General features: G+C 44.0%; 1 protein-coding gene across 4 annotated transcripts in view; it reads left to right on the top strand.

The window, feature by feature from the left end:
• The window catches only part of inpp4b (inositol polyphosphate-4-phosphatase type II B), a 915,802-nt gene that overhangs the window by 392,228 nt on the left and 504,888 nt on the right, over window positions 1–18,686 (top strand). Inside the window, exon 1 of one of the 4 annotated variants that reach the window (XM_078539244.1) lies at window positions 11,758–11,819. The exons of the other annotated variants lie outside the window; for them this stretch is intronic. Coding sequence (XP_078395370.1) covers window positions 11,816–11,819 — 4 coding nt within the window. The 5' untranslated portion in view covers window positions 11,758–11,815. Of the gene's footprint in view, window positions 1–11,757; window positions 11,820–18,686 lie in introns of those variants that run through there. 4 annotated transcript variants of the gene reach the window in all.

Here is an 18,686-nt window from a genome sequence, read left to right as displayed (position 1 = left end):
CTCTGAAGGCTATTAACAGTCCTTCCTTCTCGATCTGCGAATAACTTTTATCGGCCACTGAAAGGGTTCATGATACGTAACCTATTTGCCTCAGAGCCGTCGTCCATTTCATGGGACGACACTGCACCAACACAAAATGGAGAGGCATCGCAGGTCAATATCAATTCTTTAGATGGGTTGAAGTACACTAACAAGGTTGAGGAGTGCAGCAGTTGTTTTACTCCGTTGAAGGCTTCCTCCTGTGGAGCCTTCCAGGACCAACGATGGTGTTTCTTCAGCAGTCTGTGCAAGGGGGCCAGTACAGTTGATAAATTGGATAAAAATCATCTGTAGTAGTTTACCATCCCTAAAAATAATTTGAGTTCCATTATATTTGCGGGGAGAGGCGCCTCCTTTATCGCCTTAACCTTTTTTTTTCCACGGGGTGTAATCCTCGTGTGTCTACATGGTGCCCCAGATAGGTAACCTCAGTGGCTGGGAAAGTGAGTTTCTCCTTTTTTAGGCGAACTCCAGCTTCCAGAAATCTTTTTAATACCTCCTCTAAATTTGGTAAATGCTCAGCCTCTGTCGATCCAGTTATGAGGACATCATCAAGGTATAATATAAACCGTGGTAGTCCCTGTAGCAGACTCTCCATCATCCTTTGAAATATTGCATATACCGAGGACATGCCAAAAGGTAGGCGTGTATCCTGGAATAGGCCTTTGTGTGTGTTTATTGTGACATACCCCCAGGGTGTGTTTTCTAACTCAAGTTGCTGGTACGCGTGGCTCATTTACAACTCCGTGAAGGTTTGACCTCCTGCCAGCTTTGCGTACAAGTCTTCAATTCTTGGAATTGGATATTTATCCAACTTGGCGGCCTGATTCACTGCTAGTTTATAATCGCCGCAAATGCGGACGGTCTTATCCAGTTTCAGTATGGGAATGAAAGGTGCTGCCCATTCTGAAAATTGAACCGGCTATATTATGCCTAGTCCTTCCAACCTGTTTAACTCAGCATCCACTTTTTCTCTTAAGGCATATGGTACCGGTCTTGCCTTAAGAAATCGGGGAATTGCCTCTGGATCGGCATAAATCTTGGCTTGCAAGCCTTTTATTTTTACTAATTTGTTGAGAAAGACACTGTTGTATTTTTTCAACAAACCTTGCAGTCCTCCTGCTTGCACTTGAAAAATCTTGGACCAAATTAACTTGATTTCTTTTAGCCAATCACAGCTCAGAAAGTTTGGTCCTTCAAGTATTATTACTGGGGGCTGGGCTGACTGCTGCCCATAGCTCACAGGTTCCATGGCGGTGCCTTTTCCTTTAATTGCACCTCCCATGTAAGTGTTCAACTGGGCAGAAGTTTTCTCCAGGCTCAAGGGTTGGGTACCTTCTCTCAGGCACTGAAATGTGTGCTCACCCATCACTGAGGCTGATAGCCCTGTATCCACCTCCATAACTAGAGGCTTCTCATTCACGTGGAGTGTGACTGTAATAGGGTCTGCCTTGACTGCTTTAAGATTAAAAAGAGAGTGAATGTTAGAATCAGTTACTTCAGGCCCTTTCATGTTATGTAATTCTAACATCTTTGATGTCTAGTTACTTGGCACTCTGGACTAAGCTCTGCACTGCTTTATCAAATGTCCTCTTGTGCCACAGTAACAGCACCTGGCTTCCTTAAATCTACATGTTTCAGGAGTGTGGTTACACCCACATCGGTAACATTTCAATTTCAGGGCAATTGCCTCCGGTATATTTTTTTGATTTTTGGGTGATTGGGAACGATTCCCGCTTCGCAGCTGCTTCAGCAGTTTTGGCACCACAACTGGCTGCCAAACTGGTAAACGGTGCCATTTTTCAAGCTCTGTAGCTCCTGTGAATCTTTTTCCGTGCCTTCCATGACCAGTGCTATCTCCATTGCACCTTTAAAAGTCATATCGACTTCTGCAAGCATTCGACGCTGAATGCGTCATTGCATATGCCTCAAACTAACCGATCCCATAGCACGTCATTCAAGTTGCTCTGAAATCACAATGCTCTGACAATTGCTTCAGCTTAGCAATAGAAGTCGCAGTCGATTCATCTGGAGCCCTCACCCTTGTATTAAATTTGAATCTTTGCATAGTGACCGATGGTTTGGGCTGAAAATGGCTCTTCACTAAATCCACGAGCTCACTGAACAATTTGGAGTCAGGCGTGCTTGGGGCTGTGGGAATAAGGTTATAGGTTTGGCTCCCACAGACGCTCAAGAGAATTGCTTTGCCTCTGCCCCTATTTTGTTGGCCTGGAAATAAAACCTGAGCCGCTCGATGTATTGACTCCAGTCCTCCGCGGAGGAGTCAAATGGGTTGATCTTCCTGAAGTGAGGCATCCTGTTGAGTATATATTCTATTTCTTTCTTTCCTCCTTTAAAATAAGATACTCACAGTTGTAGGGCAAGAGGTAACACCAGGATCATTTATCCTCGTTGCCAGATGTAGAGATGTACTACCGAGAGGCTTCTTTAGTTGAACACTGAATTTCATTTACAGAGCTGTTGGATTAGCTGTACGCTTCTCGCAAGGCTACAATACATTCCCCTAGGCTTTGAAAACTCCACCCCCTTATGAGATTCCTCACACTTGGTGTTGATCAGCTGTTCTGACCATGTGACCCTTAATCAGTAAGGCTGGCCTAAAAGCAACCATCACCACAAGAAGGGTCTGGTATATAAAGTGTTAATGTGAGACTGAGTACAGTACCGCCTACACAGTGATGTAAGAAGACATCTGACCCAGAGCCAGGGTCAGTTTGGAGATGGACACAGTTGGGTTAAGACCTGGAATGGGGTCAACTCCATACTTATACCTTTACTATAAATATGCACATAGTTATGAGTTGTTAATAAAGATTTGCTGTTAACATACTCCAGACTGGAAGCCTACTTCATGGTGTCCAGAGCAGGATTCTTCAATATCCTCTCAGGGAGATTTGCTAGTGTTGTTTGGGAGGTTTTATATTAGCTTGGCAGGGGGGTGGGAACCAGAGAGGGAATTCAGACAGGACAGAAACAAACCTGGTAATGGTCGTAAGAAAAGTCGTAATCGATATTGGAAGACAATGGAAACAAAGGCCAGCATCAAATAGGGTCAAAGTATGGAAAAACGTTAGAAAGGCAGAATCAAAGGCATTCTGTCTGAATGCATGCAGCACTCACAACAAGGTAGACGAATTGATGGCACAAATAGAAGTAAACGGGTATGATCTAATTGCCGTAACATAGATATGGATGCAGGGTGACCATGGCTGGGAATTGAATATTCAAGACTATTCGACATTTAGGAAGGATTGGCAAAAAAAGGAAAAGGCGATGGGGTATCACTATTAATAAAGGATGAGATCAGTACACTAGTGAGAGAGGATCTTAGATTGGAAGATCAAGATGTAGAATCAGTTTTGGTGGAGCTAAGAAACACCAAGGAGCAACAAACATTGGTGGGAGTTGGTAATAGGCCACCTAACATTAGTGGTAATGTAGAGCATGGAAATTAGAGGTACATGTAACAAGAATAATAAAGTAATCATGGGGGACCTCAATCTACATTTAGCCTGGGTAAACCTAATTCGCAATAATGCTGTGGAGGGCGAATTCCTGGAATGTATATGAAATGGTTTTCTAGAACAGTATGAAGAACAGGCTATTTTAGATCTAGTATTGTGTAATGAAAAAGGGATGATCAATAATCTTGCTGTAAAGAAGCCTTTAGGCAAGAGTGAACCACAATGTGATAGAATTTTGCATTAAGTTTGAAAGAGATGTAGTTCAGTCTGAAACGAAGATCTTAAATCTAAACAAAGGAAACTATGAAGGGGCAAGTTGGCTGTGGTGGTTTGGGAAACTACATTAGAAGTTATGATGGTAGACAGACAATGGTAGCAATTAAGGAATTAATACATGATTTACATCAAATATTCATTCCTTTTAAGGAACAAAAACCCAACAGGAAAAATTGTGCAACTTTTGCTAACAAGAGAAGTTAAAGATTGCATTAGATTAAAGGAAGAGGCTTAGAAAGTGACTAAAAAAGTAGTAAACTTGAAGATTGAGAGCTTTTTAGAATTCAGCAAAGGAAGACCAAGAAACTGATAAAGAAAGAGAAAATAGAATATGAGTGTAAACTGGTGAGAAACATAAAAGCAACTGTAAAAGTTTCTATACTATTTAAAAGGGAAAAAATTAGCAAAGACAAATGTGGACACATTACAGCCAGAGTCAGGAGAATTTATAATGGGGAATAAGGAAATGGCAGAGAAACGAAACAAATACTTTTGTGTTTGTCTTCACAGAGAGAGATACAGCAATTGTCCCAAAAATACCAAATACAAGGGACTAGTGAGCATGAGGCACTGAAAAGACATTGGCCAGAATTTCCCAGCCCTGTTGGCGTTGAGCATCATGGCAGGCGGGGTGGGGGGGTGGTGGAGAGACGCAAGATGGCCAAAAATTGGTCTCACACCGTCGTGAAACCAGTTTGCAATCGTCTGCTCCACCTGTCAATGGCTGTATTTCCTACCGCTGCATATCAGGAATCTAATTTCAATACTTTAGCATCTCTTTATAAGCCCTGCTCACCGAAATCATCCCCCATGCTGGATCATCCAGTCATGCTGACGTGTTTCACAACTGTATGTAAGCGACATACACCTGATGAGCTGCACTTCGCTCAGGTCTTTGAGGTTTGTTTGCCTACCATGCTTCGGGCAGCACTCATGGCCATCAGCACCAGGCTTTGCAGGCCGCACCGCATCATTTTTAGGGGGGCACACAGGCAGGTCTTTACCTACCAGACCAGCCGTAAGGTGGGAGTGGCTTTTCAATAGCTGCAGGGCTAGGGCTTGCTTGGGGGACAGTAAGAAGTGGTCTTGGGCAAGGGAAGAGGTTGCAGGGCAAGGGGGGTATCCCAGTGTGTGTGCGTGTGTGTGTGTGTGCAGGCACATGTTGATTTGTGTAAGTGGCCTTAAGGTGGTGAGGGTTGAGGAGGCAGCCTCCAGAGGAGATGAGGTCAGATGGAAATGTGAGGGTGTGTGTGTGAGAGAATGAGTGTTGATGTCCCTTGAGCTGGCAGTGAGTGAGATGCCAGTGAATGTGTGATGGGCTTGGGCAAGTGATAAGATGGTTGTCTTACCATGGTGGCATGGATGAGATCATTTACCGTTTTCTGCACTGCATGGCTGACCTCTTTGTCTGCAGCATTGGCACTGACCACCTTTGCCACTGCCTCCCAAGCCAGAATGGTGAGACTGACGGGCCTCCTGTGACCAGAGAGGGGGTAGAGGACATTGAGGTGGGCCTCCACTGCATCGAGAAGGTGTCCCAGGGATGCTTCACTGAATCGGGGGGCTGTACTCTTCTTGGCTTTTGGTGCTATGTCTTCACTGGAGCAGTCGTGGGCTGCAAACATTGATAAGTGTGTTCGTGGCTGTAGTTTAAATATGGCCTCCTGCATGAGGAAGTGGTGAGGTAATTGCATGGCGGGCAAATTGGAAGCTGCCCACCAGTGAGATGGCGTGTTTCCTGTGGCTACATAATTAATGAGGTAAGAATGGGACGACATGACGCGAAAACCCACCATTGTAGCCGGTGGGTAAAACAATTTATTTCCCACCCTCTACTACACTTTGTGCAAATCTGGGAAGATTTTGCCCATTAGCAATAGTAAAAAAGTAGTGCAGAAGAAATTAATTGGATTTAAAGTTGATAAATCCCCTGGACTTGATGATCTGCACCTCAGAGGGTTGAAAGGGGTGGCTGTAGAGATGGCGGATGCATTGGTGGTCATCTTCCAAAATGCTATAGATTTTGGAACGATTCCTGCAGATTGGAAGGTGGCAAATGTAACCGCACTGTTTAAGGAAGGAAGGAGTGAGAAAATGGGGAACTACGGACCCAGTAGTAGAGAAGATGCTAGAATCTTTTATAAAGGAGCTGATAACTGGACAGGTAGAAAATAATGGTAGGATTGGGGAGAGTCAATATGGATTTATGAAAGGGAAATCATGTTTGACAAACCTGTTGGTGTATTTTTGAGGATGTAACTAGTAGAATAGAAAAAAAGGAACCAGTGGATGTGGTGTATTTGGATTTTCAAAAGGCTTTTGATAATGTCCCACACAAGAGGTTTATAAACAAAATTAGAGCACACTGGATAGGGTGTTAATATACTTAAATTGATTGAGAATAGGTTAACAGAAGGAAAACAGAGAGTAGGAATAAATGGGTCATTCTCAGGTTGGCAGGCTGTGACTAGTGGAGGTACCACAAGGATTAGTGCTTGGGCCTCAGATATTCACAACCCATATCAATGATTTGAATATGGGGATCAGTTGTAATATTCCAAGATTGCTGATGACACAAAACTAGGTGGGAATGTAAGTTGTGAATAAGGATGCAAAGAGGCTTCAAGGGGTTTTAGACAGGCTTATTGAGTGGATAAGAATTTGGATTATAATGTGGAAAAATGTGATGTTATCCACTTTGGCGGGAAAAACAGACATGCAGAGTATTTCTTAAATGTTGAGAGATTGGGAAGTGTTGATGTCCAAAGGAACTTCAGTATTGTTGTTCTTGAGTGACTGAAAACTCATATGCAGGTGCAGCAAGCAATTAGGAAGGCAAATGGTACGTTCGCCTTTATTACAAGAAGATTTGAGTACAGGAGTACTGCAATTCCACACCTAGAGAATTGTGTATACCTAAGTAAGGATATACTTGCCATAGAGGGAGTGCAGCGAAGGTTCACCAGACTGATTCCTGGAATGGCAGGATTGTCCTATAAGGAGAGATTGGGGAAACTGGGCCTGTATTCTCTAGGGTTTAGAAGAATGAGAGATGATATCGTTCAAATGTACAAATTCTTATAGGGCTCAATTGGGTAGATGCAGGAAGGATGTTTCCCCTGGCTAGCGAGTCTAGAAACAGGGGACATAGTCTCATAATAAGGGGTAGGCTATTTAGGACTGAGATTAGGAGGAATTTCTTCATTCAGAGGGTGGTGTATCTTTGGAATTCTTTACTCCAGAGGGCTGTGGAGTCTCAGTCATTGAGTATGTTCAAGACAGAGATTGACAGATTTTTAGATATTAAAGGGGTATGGGGACAGTGCGGGTAAATGGCAGTGAGATAGAAGATCAGCCATGATCCAGTTGAATGGTGGAGAGGCTCGAATTGTCTACTCCTGCTCCTATTTCTTATGTTCCTATATTCCTGTGGTGTATTCCCCAGCTGCCACTAGTTGAATACCAGCAGCAATGGGATGAGGGCGTTAAATGACTCTTAATTGGCTACTTAAGCACCTCAATTGGCCTCTGGGCAGGAAGACCTCCCTTCCCACCCGGAGCTTGATAGGAGGAAGCTGGGAAGGCATGGGATCTCTACTCCTCACCCTTCAGCCCAATCAAATGGCTCCCTGTCTCCAAACTCTCCTCTGACGGATCATTAATTCCGTCCCATACTTTGCACTCCAATCCCCTTGTAATAAAGGTCAACACACCATTTACCTTCCTAATCACTTATATACCTGCTAACCTTGCTAACTTTGTGTTCCTTTTACACGTTAACACAAGCTTCTCTGAACATCAATTTTTAGAAATTTCATGTCTTCAAATAAATATTCTGTTTTTTATTCTTACTCCAAAGTGAATAACCTCCCACTTCATACTCCATTGGTCACTGTGTTATCCAACCACTTAACCTTTCCGTATCTTCCGAGCTCCAGGGCGTCGTATTGGGGGGCACCCCAAAGATGCGCTGGGGAATCCCCTTCAGAGGTTTACAGGTAAGGTTTGCACAGCAATTGCTCAGAAGTGCAAACTTCCCCTGGCCAATTGCCCTGCACTGGGAACCAAACGAAAATGCAATTTAAATTGCAAACTTCGGATGGTTCCGACTAGGTTACATCAGTAGTTACCCAGAGGTAGTTAGAAGCTCTTCTAATCTCTGGGTAACTATTGTACAGAGCCATGGGACTCCCCACACACCCCTAACTAACCACCCTACAGGACTACCCCACACCTCTGACCCCCCAGGGGTCTCCCTCCATCACCCTGACCACTTTCCCCCTACCCCCAAGGGGCAACATTCCCCAACCCACAGGGATTCTTTCTCTGTTTCCACCCCACCCCCCACCACCCCAACCGCACCGTCCTCCTTGCCCCAGCACACCTCCACCCCAGTGCCGACCTGACACCCCCTTGCTGATACCACCCCCCCTCTCCCAGAGGCCCGACCTGGCCAGGACAGGGTGAAAAAAATTAAGGTAAAAAACTAGGAGTGTATTGGGAATTTGACTCTGTTTGCCACTCTGAGGAAGTTCAGGCCCAGAATCTCTTTGCTACCTCTTTGTGTTCTCCTCATAGCTTACATTCCCACCTAACTTTCTGTTCTCAGTAAACGTGAATATATTACTCTCCATCGCTTTGTCTAAATCATTAATGTAGGTTGTAAATAGTTGAGGCGCCAGCACTGTTCTTTCTGATACTCCATTCATCATTCCTGCCAACATGAAAATGCCCCATTTATTCCTACTCTCAGCCTCCTGCCTATTAACCAGTTCTCCATCCATGCTAAAATATTACCCTAGCTCCATGGGCCCTTATCTTGTGTATTAACCTTTTGTGTGACACCTTATCAAATGTCTTTTGGAAATTGTGCCTTTATGCCAGGTTGTGTTTTTATGTAACAGGGTAGACACTGTGTTCCACCTTTACCAAACTTGCCGGCAGCAGTACCACACTCCGCTGTTTGAATCATTGAGCTGTTCATTGTCCTAAACTCTTGTATATCTGTGTTCCATCATTCTGGTCCCCTCTCTCCCTGGAGACAGTCAGGTCTATCTTCTTTGTTTCATCACATCAGAATTTTAGATGCCTCTGTCAAATTCCCCTGTAATTTCTTTTAACAAAAAAGCTTCAATTTTTGAAGTCTTGGCTTCATATTTATATTTCCCCATACCGCATATCATCCTAGTAAATGCATGCTGTGCCCTCTATTGCCTCTATGTTCTCCTTCTATTGTGGAGGCCCAAATTGCACAAAAGGGTTAATTTAAAAGCAGAAAATGCTGGAAATACTCAGCAGGCCAGGCAGCATCTGTTGAGAGAAAACAGAGTTAACGTTTCAGGTCTGTGAACTTCTATCAGAACTGAGAAAAGTTAGGAACGTGATAGATTTTGAGCAAAGAGAGAATCTAACCATTGCCCCTTGGCATTCAATGGCATAACTATCGTTGAATCCCTCACTATCAACATCCTGGGGGTTTTCATTGACCAGAAGCTGAACTGGACTGGCCATATAAATACTGTGGCTGCAACAGCAGGTCAGAAGCTAGGAATTCTGCAGCAAGTAACTCACCTCAAAGCCTGTCCACAATCTACAAGGCACAAGTCAGGAATGTGATGGAATACTCTCCACTTGCCTGGATGAAATGCAGCTCCAACAACACTCAAGCTTGACACCACCCAGGACAAAGCAGCCGCTTGATTGGCACTCCATCCATAAGCATTCACTCCCTCCTTCACCGATGCACAGTGGCAGCAGTGTGCACCATCTACAAGATACACTGCAGGAACTCACCAAGGCTCCTCAGACAGCACCTTGCAAATTCATGACCACTACCATCTAGAAGGACAAGGGCAGCAGACACGTGGGAACTCCACCACCTGGAATTTCCCCTCCAAGCCACTCACCATCCTCACTTGGAACGATATCGCTGTTCCTTCACTGTTGCTGGGTCAAAATCCTGGAACTCTCTCCCTAACAGCACTGTGGGTGTACCTACATCACATGGACTGCAGCGATTCAAGAAGGCAGCTCACCACTCAAGGGCAATTAACGATGGGCAATAAATGCTGGCCTAGCCAGTGATGTCCAAATCCCACAAATGAATTTTTAAAAAGTGAGGAGGGTGGGGAGAAAAGAAACACAAGGGAAGGTCTGTGATAGAGTGGAGGACAGGAGAGATTAAATGACAAAAGGTTTCACGGTTCAAAAGCCAAAGGGATTGTAATGGGTAAAATAAAAAAACAAATGATATGTCTAGATGAAGTGTGAAGGGCTGGATAGCAGCCATGTGTATGCAAAGTGAAGTGATTAAGAAAGAAACCAGACAAATACTGAACCAGCAAATAAAAAAAAAACACACAAAACATGATGGGGTCAGAAGTTATGAGCTAAAATTGTTGAACTCAGTGTTGGTCCAGAAGACTATAGAGTGCTGAGTTGAAGGATGAGGTGCTGTTCCTCAAGCTTGAGTTGACCTTCATTGGAACACAGTGACAGACCAAGGACAGAAAGGTCAGTGCTGCAGCAATGTGGGGAGTTGAAATGATAAGCCACAGGAAGCTCAGAGTCATGCTTGCTCACTGAATGGAGGTCTTCTACGAAATGGTCAGCCAGTCTGTGTTTGGTCCCCCCAATGTAGAGGAGACCACACCATGAGCAGCGAATACAGTATACTAATTTGAAAGAAGTAAATCGCTGCTTCACTCGGAAGTTGTGTTTGCACCTATGGATGGTGAGAAGGGAGGAGGCAAATGGGCAGGTTTTGCATCTCCTACTTGTATGGAAAAGTGGTGTAGGAAAGGGGATGAGTGTTGAGAGTGACTGAGGAGTGGACTAGGGAAGAGAATGTTGCTTTTAGAATGGGAAGAAGGATTTGAGGGGTATTGGTACCCATGAGTATGTTGCTTTTACACAAAATTGTTCTTACTAAGGTTTGAGCATAGATTTGCCATTATATCTTGACTTCAGCATTTTATCCACTTGCCTCAATATGACTTCCTTTACATGTGACAGTTAAATCCAGAGCTAAAAACATACACTTTAGTTTTTGACCTAATTGGTCCATCTTTTAAGGACTGAATCCTTATTGAGCTTGCATTGTTTATAGCAGCAGCATCTTGCAATATTGGGATAGAAGTGCAGAATTTATAGTTTTCACACTGTAAGCTGTTGTGCCTAACCTTTGTGGCAGCCATTTTATTTCCAAGTTTTTGAGCACATTTTTGTGCAAGCAACATTCTTTAGTGGATATATAATTCTGCAGGAAAACCCATGACTGGAATCACAGAAGCCATAATCCCATCACTGTAGCTTGTGTTAAGAGGATCAACTGTAACCTTTCACTGAATGATTTTCTTTCAAAATAACACTTTCTGCTTAATGATTTGAAGAAAAATCTATCTTTTTTCTGAAAGTCAAATATACTTTGTATCCTGAAGAACAATAGCACTGATGAGTTACCATGAACATATTTAACCATTTTTATTCCATCTCACTGTGTAGATGTTAAGGCAGTTCATTAAGAGTTTTGTTACTTAATAAATGTTCACTGTATTTTTTTATTGTGGATCCTGGGTGGAGCCAGGTTGAAAGCTTAGGAGAAAAGGTGAGTTTCTCAGCGAGCGATTAGGTGACTCCAAGCTTAGGCTGTAAAAGGCTATGGATTGTAGGAGGTATTGTGGCACTGTAGTAGCATCCCTACCTCTGAGCCAGAAGCTCCGGGTTCAAGCCCCACTTCAGGACATGATGGGTCACGGAAGGTGCATTCATAACGTGGTCAAGCAGGACGATTATCAGCCTGTAAATCCTTCCAATACACCTGATGGCAGGTGGTAAGAGCGGGAGAGTTTCCTGGTCAGCCACATTGCAGAAGGCAACAGCAAACCACTGCAGTACTTTGCCGAGCATAATCATGGGCCAATCCAATGGAAGTCCATGATCACCAACACCCTGTTAGGGCGTGTTACCTGAAGGTGGAGGAGGTTGGACTGTAGGAGGAAAGGAGAACATTATATATGAGTAGGAAACTTTGAGATAAGTCTTCATGTTAATATTGAACAGTGAAGATTCAAGAAAGAGTATGTTTAATAGTGTATCTGAAGCTAAGGAGGAACAAGAGAAATATGCTGAAGGTGTACTTAGCATAGTAATGTTGATTAAATTAGAAAGCACCCAGAAAGATGGTTGCCTAACATAATGTTATGATCCCTGACCAGAATGGAGATTCCTCAGTTAATCACACCTGGTTGCAAAATATACTTGCTTGCCTTAAGCTCCACCCCATCTCCAACTCATTAGATGACACGGTGGTGTCAATAGATAGACTGAGGCAGTGTGAGGTTGAAAGGCTGTGGTGAGAGAAGGATTCCCTGTCAAATGTTAGGCATATTGTTGCATTCTGTTCAAGAGTACGGAATGGCACCTCATCTTGTGGTAGGCTCCTTGTTGTTTGAGTATGTCCAAGCTGCAAATGATTTCTTCATCTTCCGTGGGTCCTCTCATGACTAAAAAGTCCGATGTGGGATTAGCATGAATGTCCACAGAACTGGCAATTCATGTTCTTTTTGGCCCTTAGGGAAACATCTGCAGCTGTGTCACCTCTGGCCTTCCTCTGAGAATGTTGGATTTTGCAAGTTTGGCAGAGATGGTCCTTGAAACATGTTGAATCAAATGTCAGTGCTTGCCTCCACGTGGGGTGGTCAGCTATAGTGTTTCCCTAAGAGAGGTGGTCTGTAATACAGAAGTTTGTTAGGCTGTTTTTAAGGGTGTCAGCTAGATCGAGTCACTCCAGCTGTGGTATGCAAGGCAGTAATTTAAGAAACAAACTTTGTCTAGGTCTCCTTTTATTAGCTCCTCTGCTGAAAACCAGCTAGCTGTGCATCCCTAATTAGGGGAGCTAAATCATCACATTGTGCTGCCTGACACTGATGATATTTTCCAGTACATCTGGTGACTGACCATTATCTAAGGACCACCCATGTGCAGAATGAGGATTATGACTTCCAGTGTGACTGCATCTGTCCCTTTGCCTGCTTCCATTGCTGTAGGACTCGGGTTGTGTGTTTGCACTTTACAGCTGACATTTAGTCATCGTGGAGGAAGGATGCGTGCTACTGCCCTGCACTCTTGGCTGCTTTTGCATGACCCCAAAGACGAGGAGGATCGGAGATGACTAGATAGCTTGGCAGCTGCAATGGATGGACGTACTTTTGTGCTTCACCACAGTGCACACTGTGAACATTGTGCCATATCTGCTGAAAGTACCAAATACTTGATGTCATCTTCCATGATGCGGTGGACATTGTTTCACCCTCCCAACGTCTATCCCTCCACTATGAAGTAGAGGTTTACAGGGTTCACCACGAGAAAGGGTGGACAGGAGTTGAAGTGAGAGGCTGTAGATCCAGAGAGGACTTCCAATCTGGGATCAGCCTCCTTTTCGTTAATGAAACATTAGCCAAGACCCATCTAGTAAAGAAGGTGATAGTCACCTCACAACCTTTGATCCCCAAATGGCATCTCATATATATTTTTATAGATAGCTTATAGGCTTTATAGAGAGTTGAGGGATTTTGGGAAGAAAATAAGAGTTTTGCAACAAAGTTAGCAATGGAGAAGATGTAGGGTTTCCAACTTAAGGTCAGTGGAGACAGTGAAGCCAAGAGTACTAACTGATGAAAGGACTAAGGGTGAATCCATTAGGGCAAAGAAGTGGGTAGCTATTGTTTAGACTTGCAAGAGATGCTTCCTTTCCTTGTCCCCTTGTTAGTTGACATTGTTAACGGCTCCCTGTTCTCCGGTACTGTCCCTTTCCTCTTCAATTCGGTAGCCATCAGTTCTCCTCAAAAGTTCCACCCTTGACCCTTCTGTCCTTGTAAATTACCAGCCCAAATCCAACTTCCCTTCATTTCCAAAGCTCTTGAAGATCTTCCGGATCTCTACCCAGCTTTCCAGCAATTCCACGTTTGAATCCCTCCAATTCGGTTTTCTCCCTGACATAGTACTCAAGCAGTCCTTAAAGTCATAAAGGACATTGCATGTGGTAAACTATCCCTGCTCATGTTTCTCAACCTACCTGTGGCCTCTTTGACATAGTTGGCCATAAAATCCTCCTCTATCGCCTATTCTGCAAGGTGGAACTGCTTTCAGTTTTATCTATCAAATCAAAGCCAGAGAATCATATGAAACTAGCTTCCCTTCCCATTGTTTCACCATTACATCTGGAGTTGACAGGTTTTGGCCTCCTCCTATTTCTAATCTACATGCTGCCCCTTGGCAATATCATCTGAAAAAACCCATCAGATTCCATGTTTACGCTGATGACACCTGGATCTATCGCACCACCACTTCCCATGGCTCCTCTCTGCATTGTCACATTTCTTGCCTGACATTCAGAATTGGATGAGCAGAAACCTCTCCCAGATTAATATGGGAAGACTGAGCCATGGTCTTCGATCCCCAGAACTGTTCCCTGACCATTGTTTCCATCTCTCTCCCTGGCAACTGAAGTTCAGCCAGACTATTCACAATCTTGGTGTTGTAGTGATGAGCTTCTGACCACATATCCACTCCATCACCAAGACTGCTTCCTCCCCCTCCATAACATTGCCCGACTCCAACCTTGACTCAACTTATCTGCTGCTGAAACCATCATCCATGCCTTTGTTACCTCTAGATTTGAATATCCCAATGCTCTCTTGGCTGCCATCCCATCTTCCAGCCTACATAAACTTGTGTTCATCCAAAACATTGCTGCTTGTACCTAACTTGCTCCAAGTCACTTTTCTGTATCACCCCTGGGCCTGCTGGCATACCTTGGCACCCAGTTAAACACCTCGATTTTAAAATTCTCATCCTTGTCTGCAAATCGCTTTATGGTTTTGCTTCCGTCCCTCCCCATCTCTGTGACCCCCTTACCCCTTTCAGACCTCTGAGATCTCTACACTTCTTCAATTCTAGCATCCAGCATATCCACCATTTTAATTGCATTACCATTCGTAGCCATACCTTCAGCTCTTGAGGCCCTAACCTCTGGAATTTCCTCCTTAAACCTCTGCCACTCCACCTCTCTCTTTTTATTCTTTTGGGGGATGTGGGCGTCGTTGGCTCGGCCAGCATTTGCTGCCCATCCCTAAATGGCCTTGAGAAGGTGGTGGTGAGCCGCCTTCTTGAACCGCTGCAGTTCATCCGGTGTAGATACACCTACAGTACTGTTAGGAAGGGAGTTCCAGGATTTTGATTCAGCAACAGTGAAGGAACAGGGATATAGTTCCAAGTCAGGATGGCATGTGGATTGGAATGAAACTTGCAGGTGGTGGGATTCCCATGTGTCTGCTGCCCTTGTCCTCCTAGGTGGTAGAGGTCACAGGTTTGCAAGGTGCTGTTGAAGGAGCCTTGGTGAGTTGCTGCAGTGTATCTTATAAATGGTACACACTGCTGGCACTGTGCATCAGTGGTGGAGGGAGTTAATGTTGAAGGTGGTGGATGGGATGCCAATCAAGCAGGCTGCTTTGTCCTGGATGTTGTCTAGCCTCATGTGTTGTTGGATCTGCACTCATCCAAGCAAGTGGAGGCTATTCAATCACACTCATGATTGTGCCTTGAAGATGGTGGACAGGCTTTGGAGAGTCAGGAAGTGAGTTATTTTCCTCAGAATTCCCAGCCTCTGACCTGCTCTTGTTGCCACAGTATTTACCTGACTGGTCCAGTTCAGTTTCTGGTTAATGGTATCGCCCAGGATGTTTAAAATGCTCTTTAAAATCTACCTCTTTGATCAAGCTTTTGGTCATCTGTCCTGATATCTCCTTTATGTGGCTCAGTGTCAAAACTTTATATTGATAATTGCTGCGTTAAAGGTGTTATATAAGAGTAAGTTGTTGATGTTGAAAAGGATGGCTGTTGCTTAGACTTGCAAAAGAGATGAAAAAAACGTTTCTTTGAAGAACCAAAACTAAAACACGATTTGCATTGTCCAATAAATTACCCGGTGGAGATGAAGATGATGCACTGCAGCAAAATGGAATAGTTTCCATTAAGGGATCATGACTTGGCAGAAGGTGATCAATGTAGAATTCATCCTAGTCTCTTAAAATGAAAATAACATTTGTACTCAAAATCGGTTTAAAGTGAAATTGTGAAATGGAAATTACACCAAAAAGTTTAGATTTTACAGAAGTATCGAGTCATAGACTACTTCTGACTAAGGTCTTTTTATTGCTGAGAAAAGAGACATGCTGTTGAAGCTTTTCATCTTGCATGCATCAGGACAGATGCAAGAATACTAAATTTCAAAAGGAACAACAATATATACTGCATGAGAAAAGGGCACTGATTGGTTGACAAGTGGAATCTGATTGGTCAAGGCTTGCCATGGAGAGTGCACCAGGGGACAGTTGTCCCCCATGCTTTTGTTTAATTGAAAAAGGCACAATGTCTGACATGTTCTTTCTGCTTGCAGAGGACAGGTCCCTGCGCATGAATATATGTAGCAAATGTAAGTGAGCCACATTGCGAGCCCGACTGATAATCTTAAATTGGTTGTTCGTGTAATTCTTAACATACTCAGTATTGTCCAGTAAGTGTTGTCAAATTAAGGCATCATATCTAATGTTGGATATTATGTTCTGAGTTTTTCAAGCACAGGCTGGTTGATTACAATCAGTACTCTGCCTGGTGCAAATAGCCGAAGGGACAAGCTGTTTGATACGATTCACCAGTAGTTGGGACGTACGGCCTACATACCTGGCATCACACTGGCTTAGAGGATAACTCTTCCCTGGTGCATTCTCCGTGGAATGCCCTGCATCTGGGGTACTGAGTTCAGTTCTGAGTGCTGCAAATCAGAAAGGATATATTGGCCTTAGAAGGGGATTTTGGATTCATCAGCATGGTGAAAGCATTAAATTGTGAGGACAGGTTGCTTAGACTAATTTTGCATTCCCTTGAGTATAGAAGGTTATGGGTGATCTTTTTGAGATGTTTAAGATATTTAAAGGATTTGGTAGGGTATGTAGAGGGAAACTATAGTTTCTATAAACTATATAGTTTAGAAGAAAGTTGCATTATCTTAAAATTAGACCTAGGACCATTTAGGTACGATGCTACCTGCTGCCTTCAACCTCCCAACCCCAACCATTCCCAAGCTAGGTCAATTGAAAATTTCAAAACCAAGATTGATACAATTCAGTTACACAAAGGTATTGAGGAATATGGAACCAAGGCAGGTGAATGGACCAGCCATGATCTAATTGAATTTTAGAACAGACTCGGGTGGCTAAATAGCCTACTCCTGTTCTATGTTTCTTTATTTGGAGCTGTTTCCTTTTTAGATGAGGACTGGTAACAGCTTTCTAGTTGGTGGCATTCGCCTTTGAAGAATGACCTGCAAGTGGGAAATTTGAAAAAATTTGAACAGTTTGGGCAGAATTTAATACCCTCCCCTGTGGTGAGTTTGGTGACGGGGGGGCATTTAATCAGGTGGGAGGGTGCTGAGTGGGGACCCTGCCATCTTCCCGCCTCTGCACCGATTAAATCTGAAGGCTGGTGGATGGCCTTTCCGTCCCGCCGCTGCCAATTGAGGCCCTTAAGTGGGCGATTAATGTCCACTAAAGGGCCTCATTCCACCCCTGCTGGTATTCATCCAGCAGCAGGCGGGGAACTCACTGCGCAGGAAGCCCAAAAAGTGACCTTGTTGGGGTTGCTTGTGAGCTTCCAGGTGGTGGAGTGTCATTCAAAGACACTCGGCGCCTGATTAGAGACCTGGCATTAGGAAGGAGGGGGCCCGCTGAAAGCCACCCTTCTGCCCTTGATGTTGACCCCCATGCCTCCACCTCCCCTGTGATCCCCTTCCCGCCATCACTCACCTGTGGCCTGGGTCCCTTGGCGATCCTGGGTCTCAGGCGGGTACATTACTGGCAGCTGCCACCACCTTTTCGGTGGTACTGGTGAACAATAAGTTGCTGCCAGCCTCTGACTGCACAGCAGCTCTCTGTGGGCGGCATCTCCTCCCCCCAGGTCCTTGATCCCGGGGAAGGCCCGCTGTTGCCCAGTTAAATGCCTAATTGGCACTTAATGAGATGGGCCTCTTCCCAAAATGAGGCGTCATGGGGCTGTTGTCGGCTCTCCAGGTGGACCCCTGTCGCCTACATTAAAATCCACCCACTGTTTCAAGCTTGCGATTCAGCTAACGTCAGGAAAGTACTTTGCAGTAAGATAAAAGCAAAATACTGCGGATGCTGGAAATCTGAAACAAAAACAAAAATAGCTGGAAAAACTCAGTAGGTCTGACAGCATCTGTGGAGAGGAAGACAATTAACGTTTCGAGTCCGTATGACTCTTCATCAGAACTAAAGAGAAATAGAAATGTGAAATATAAGCTATTTAAGGGGGTTTGGACAGGTGAAGTTGGATAGAGGGCCATTGATAGGTGGGCCAAAGGAGAGATTGCCAAAGGTGTCATAAACAAAAGGACAAAGGGGTGTTGACGGTGGTGATATTAGCTAAAGGATGTGCTAATGGTGACATTAAGGGTAGAAAGCAGGACGAGCAAGTGACAGATAGCCCTAGTGGGGGTGGGGTGGGGGGAGAGGATTGAAATAGGCTAAAAGGTGGGGATAAAACAATATGGAAATAAATTGTAAAAATAATAATAGAAATAGGTGGGAAAAGGAAAAAACAAAAAAAAAAATATATAAAACCAGTGCCTATGTTTTTTCAGATGTCAAGCTTTCATAATTTATGTACCTTTCAGTTCCTCATGGAGTGTGCATCATGCTGGTGAAAAGGTTATATGATTATTAAATGTTTTCCTACCTTTATGAAACCTTATAAATGCCTGTAGTTGTTTCATGATTGCTTCAAAGATTAAGATGTCATTCATATGTGGGA

The sequence above is a fragment of the Cetorhinus maximus genome, chromosome 1, assembly GCF_964194155.1.
Source record: "Cetorhinus maximus chromosome 1, sCetMax3.hap1.1, whole genome shotgun sequence".
Classification (NCBI taxonomy): Eukaryota; Metazoa; Chordata; class Chondrichthyes; order Lamniformes; family Cetorhinidae; genus Cetorhinus; species Cetorhinus maximus.
Note: the sequence above shows the minus strand (reverse complement) of the source record. Positions and strands in the feature narration are given on the sequence as shown.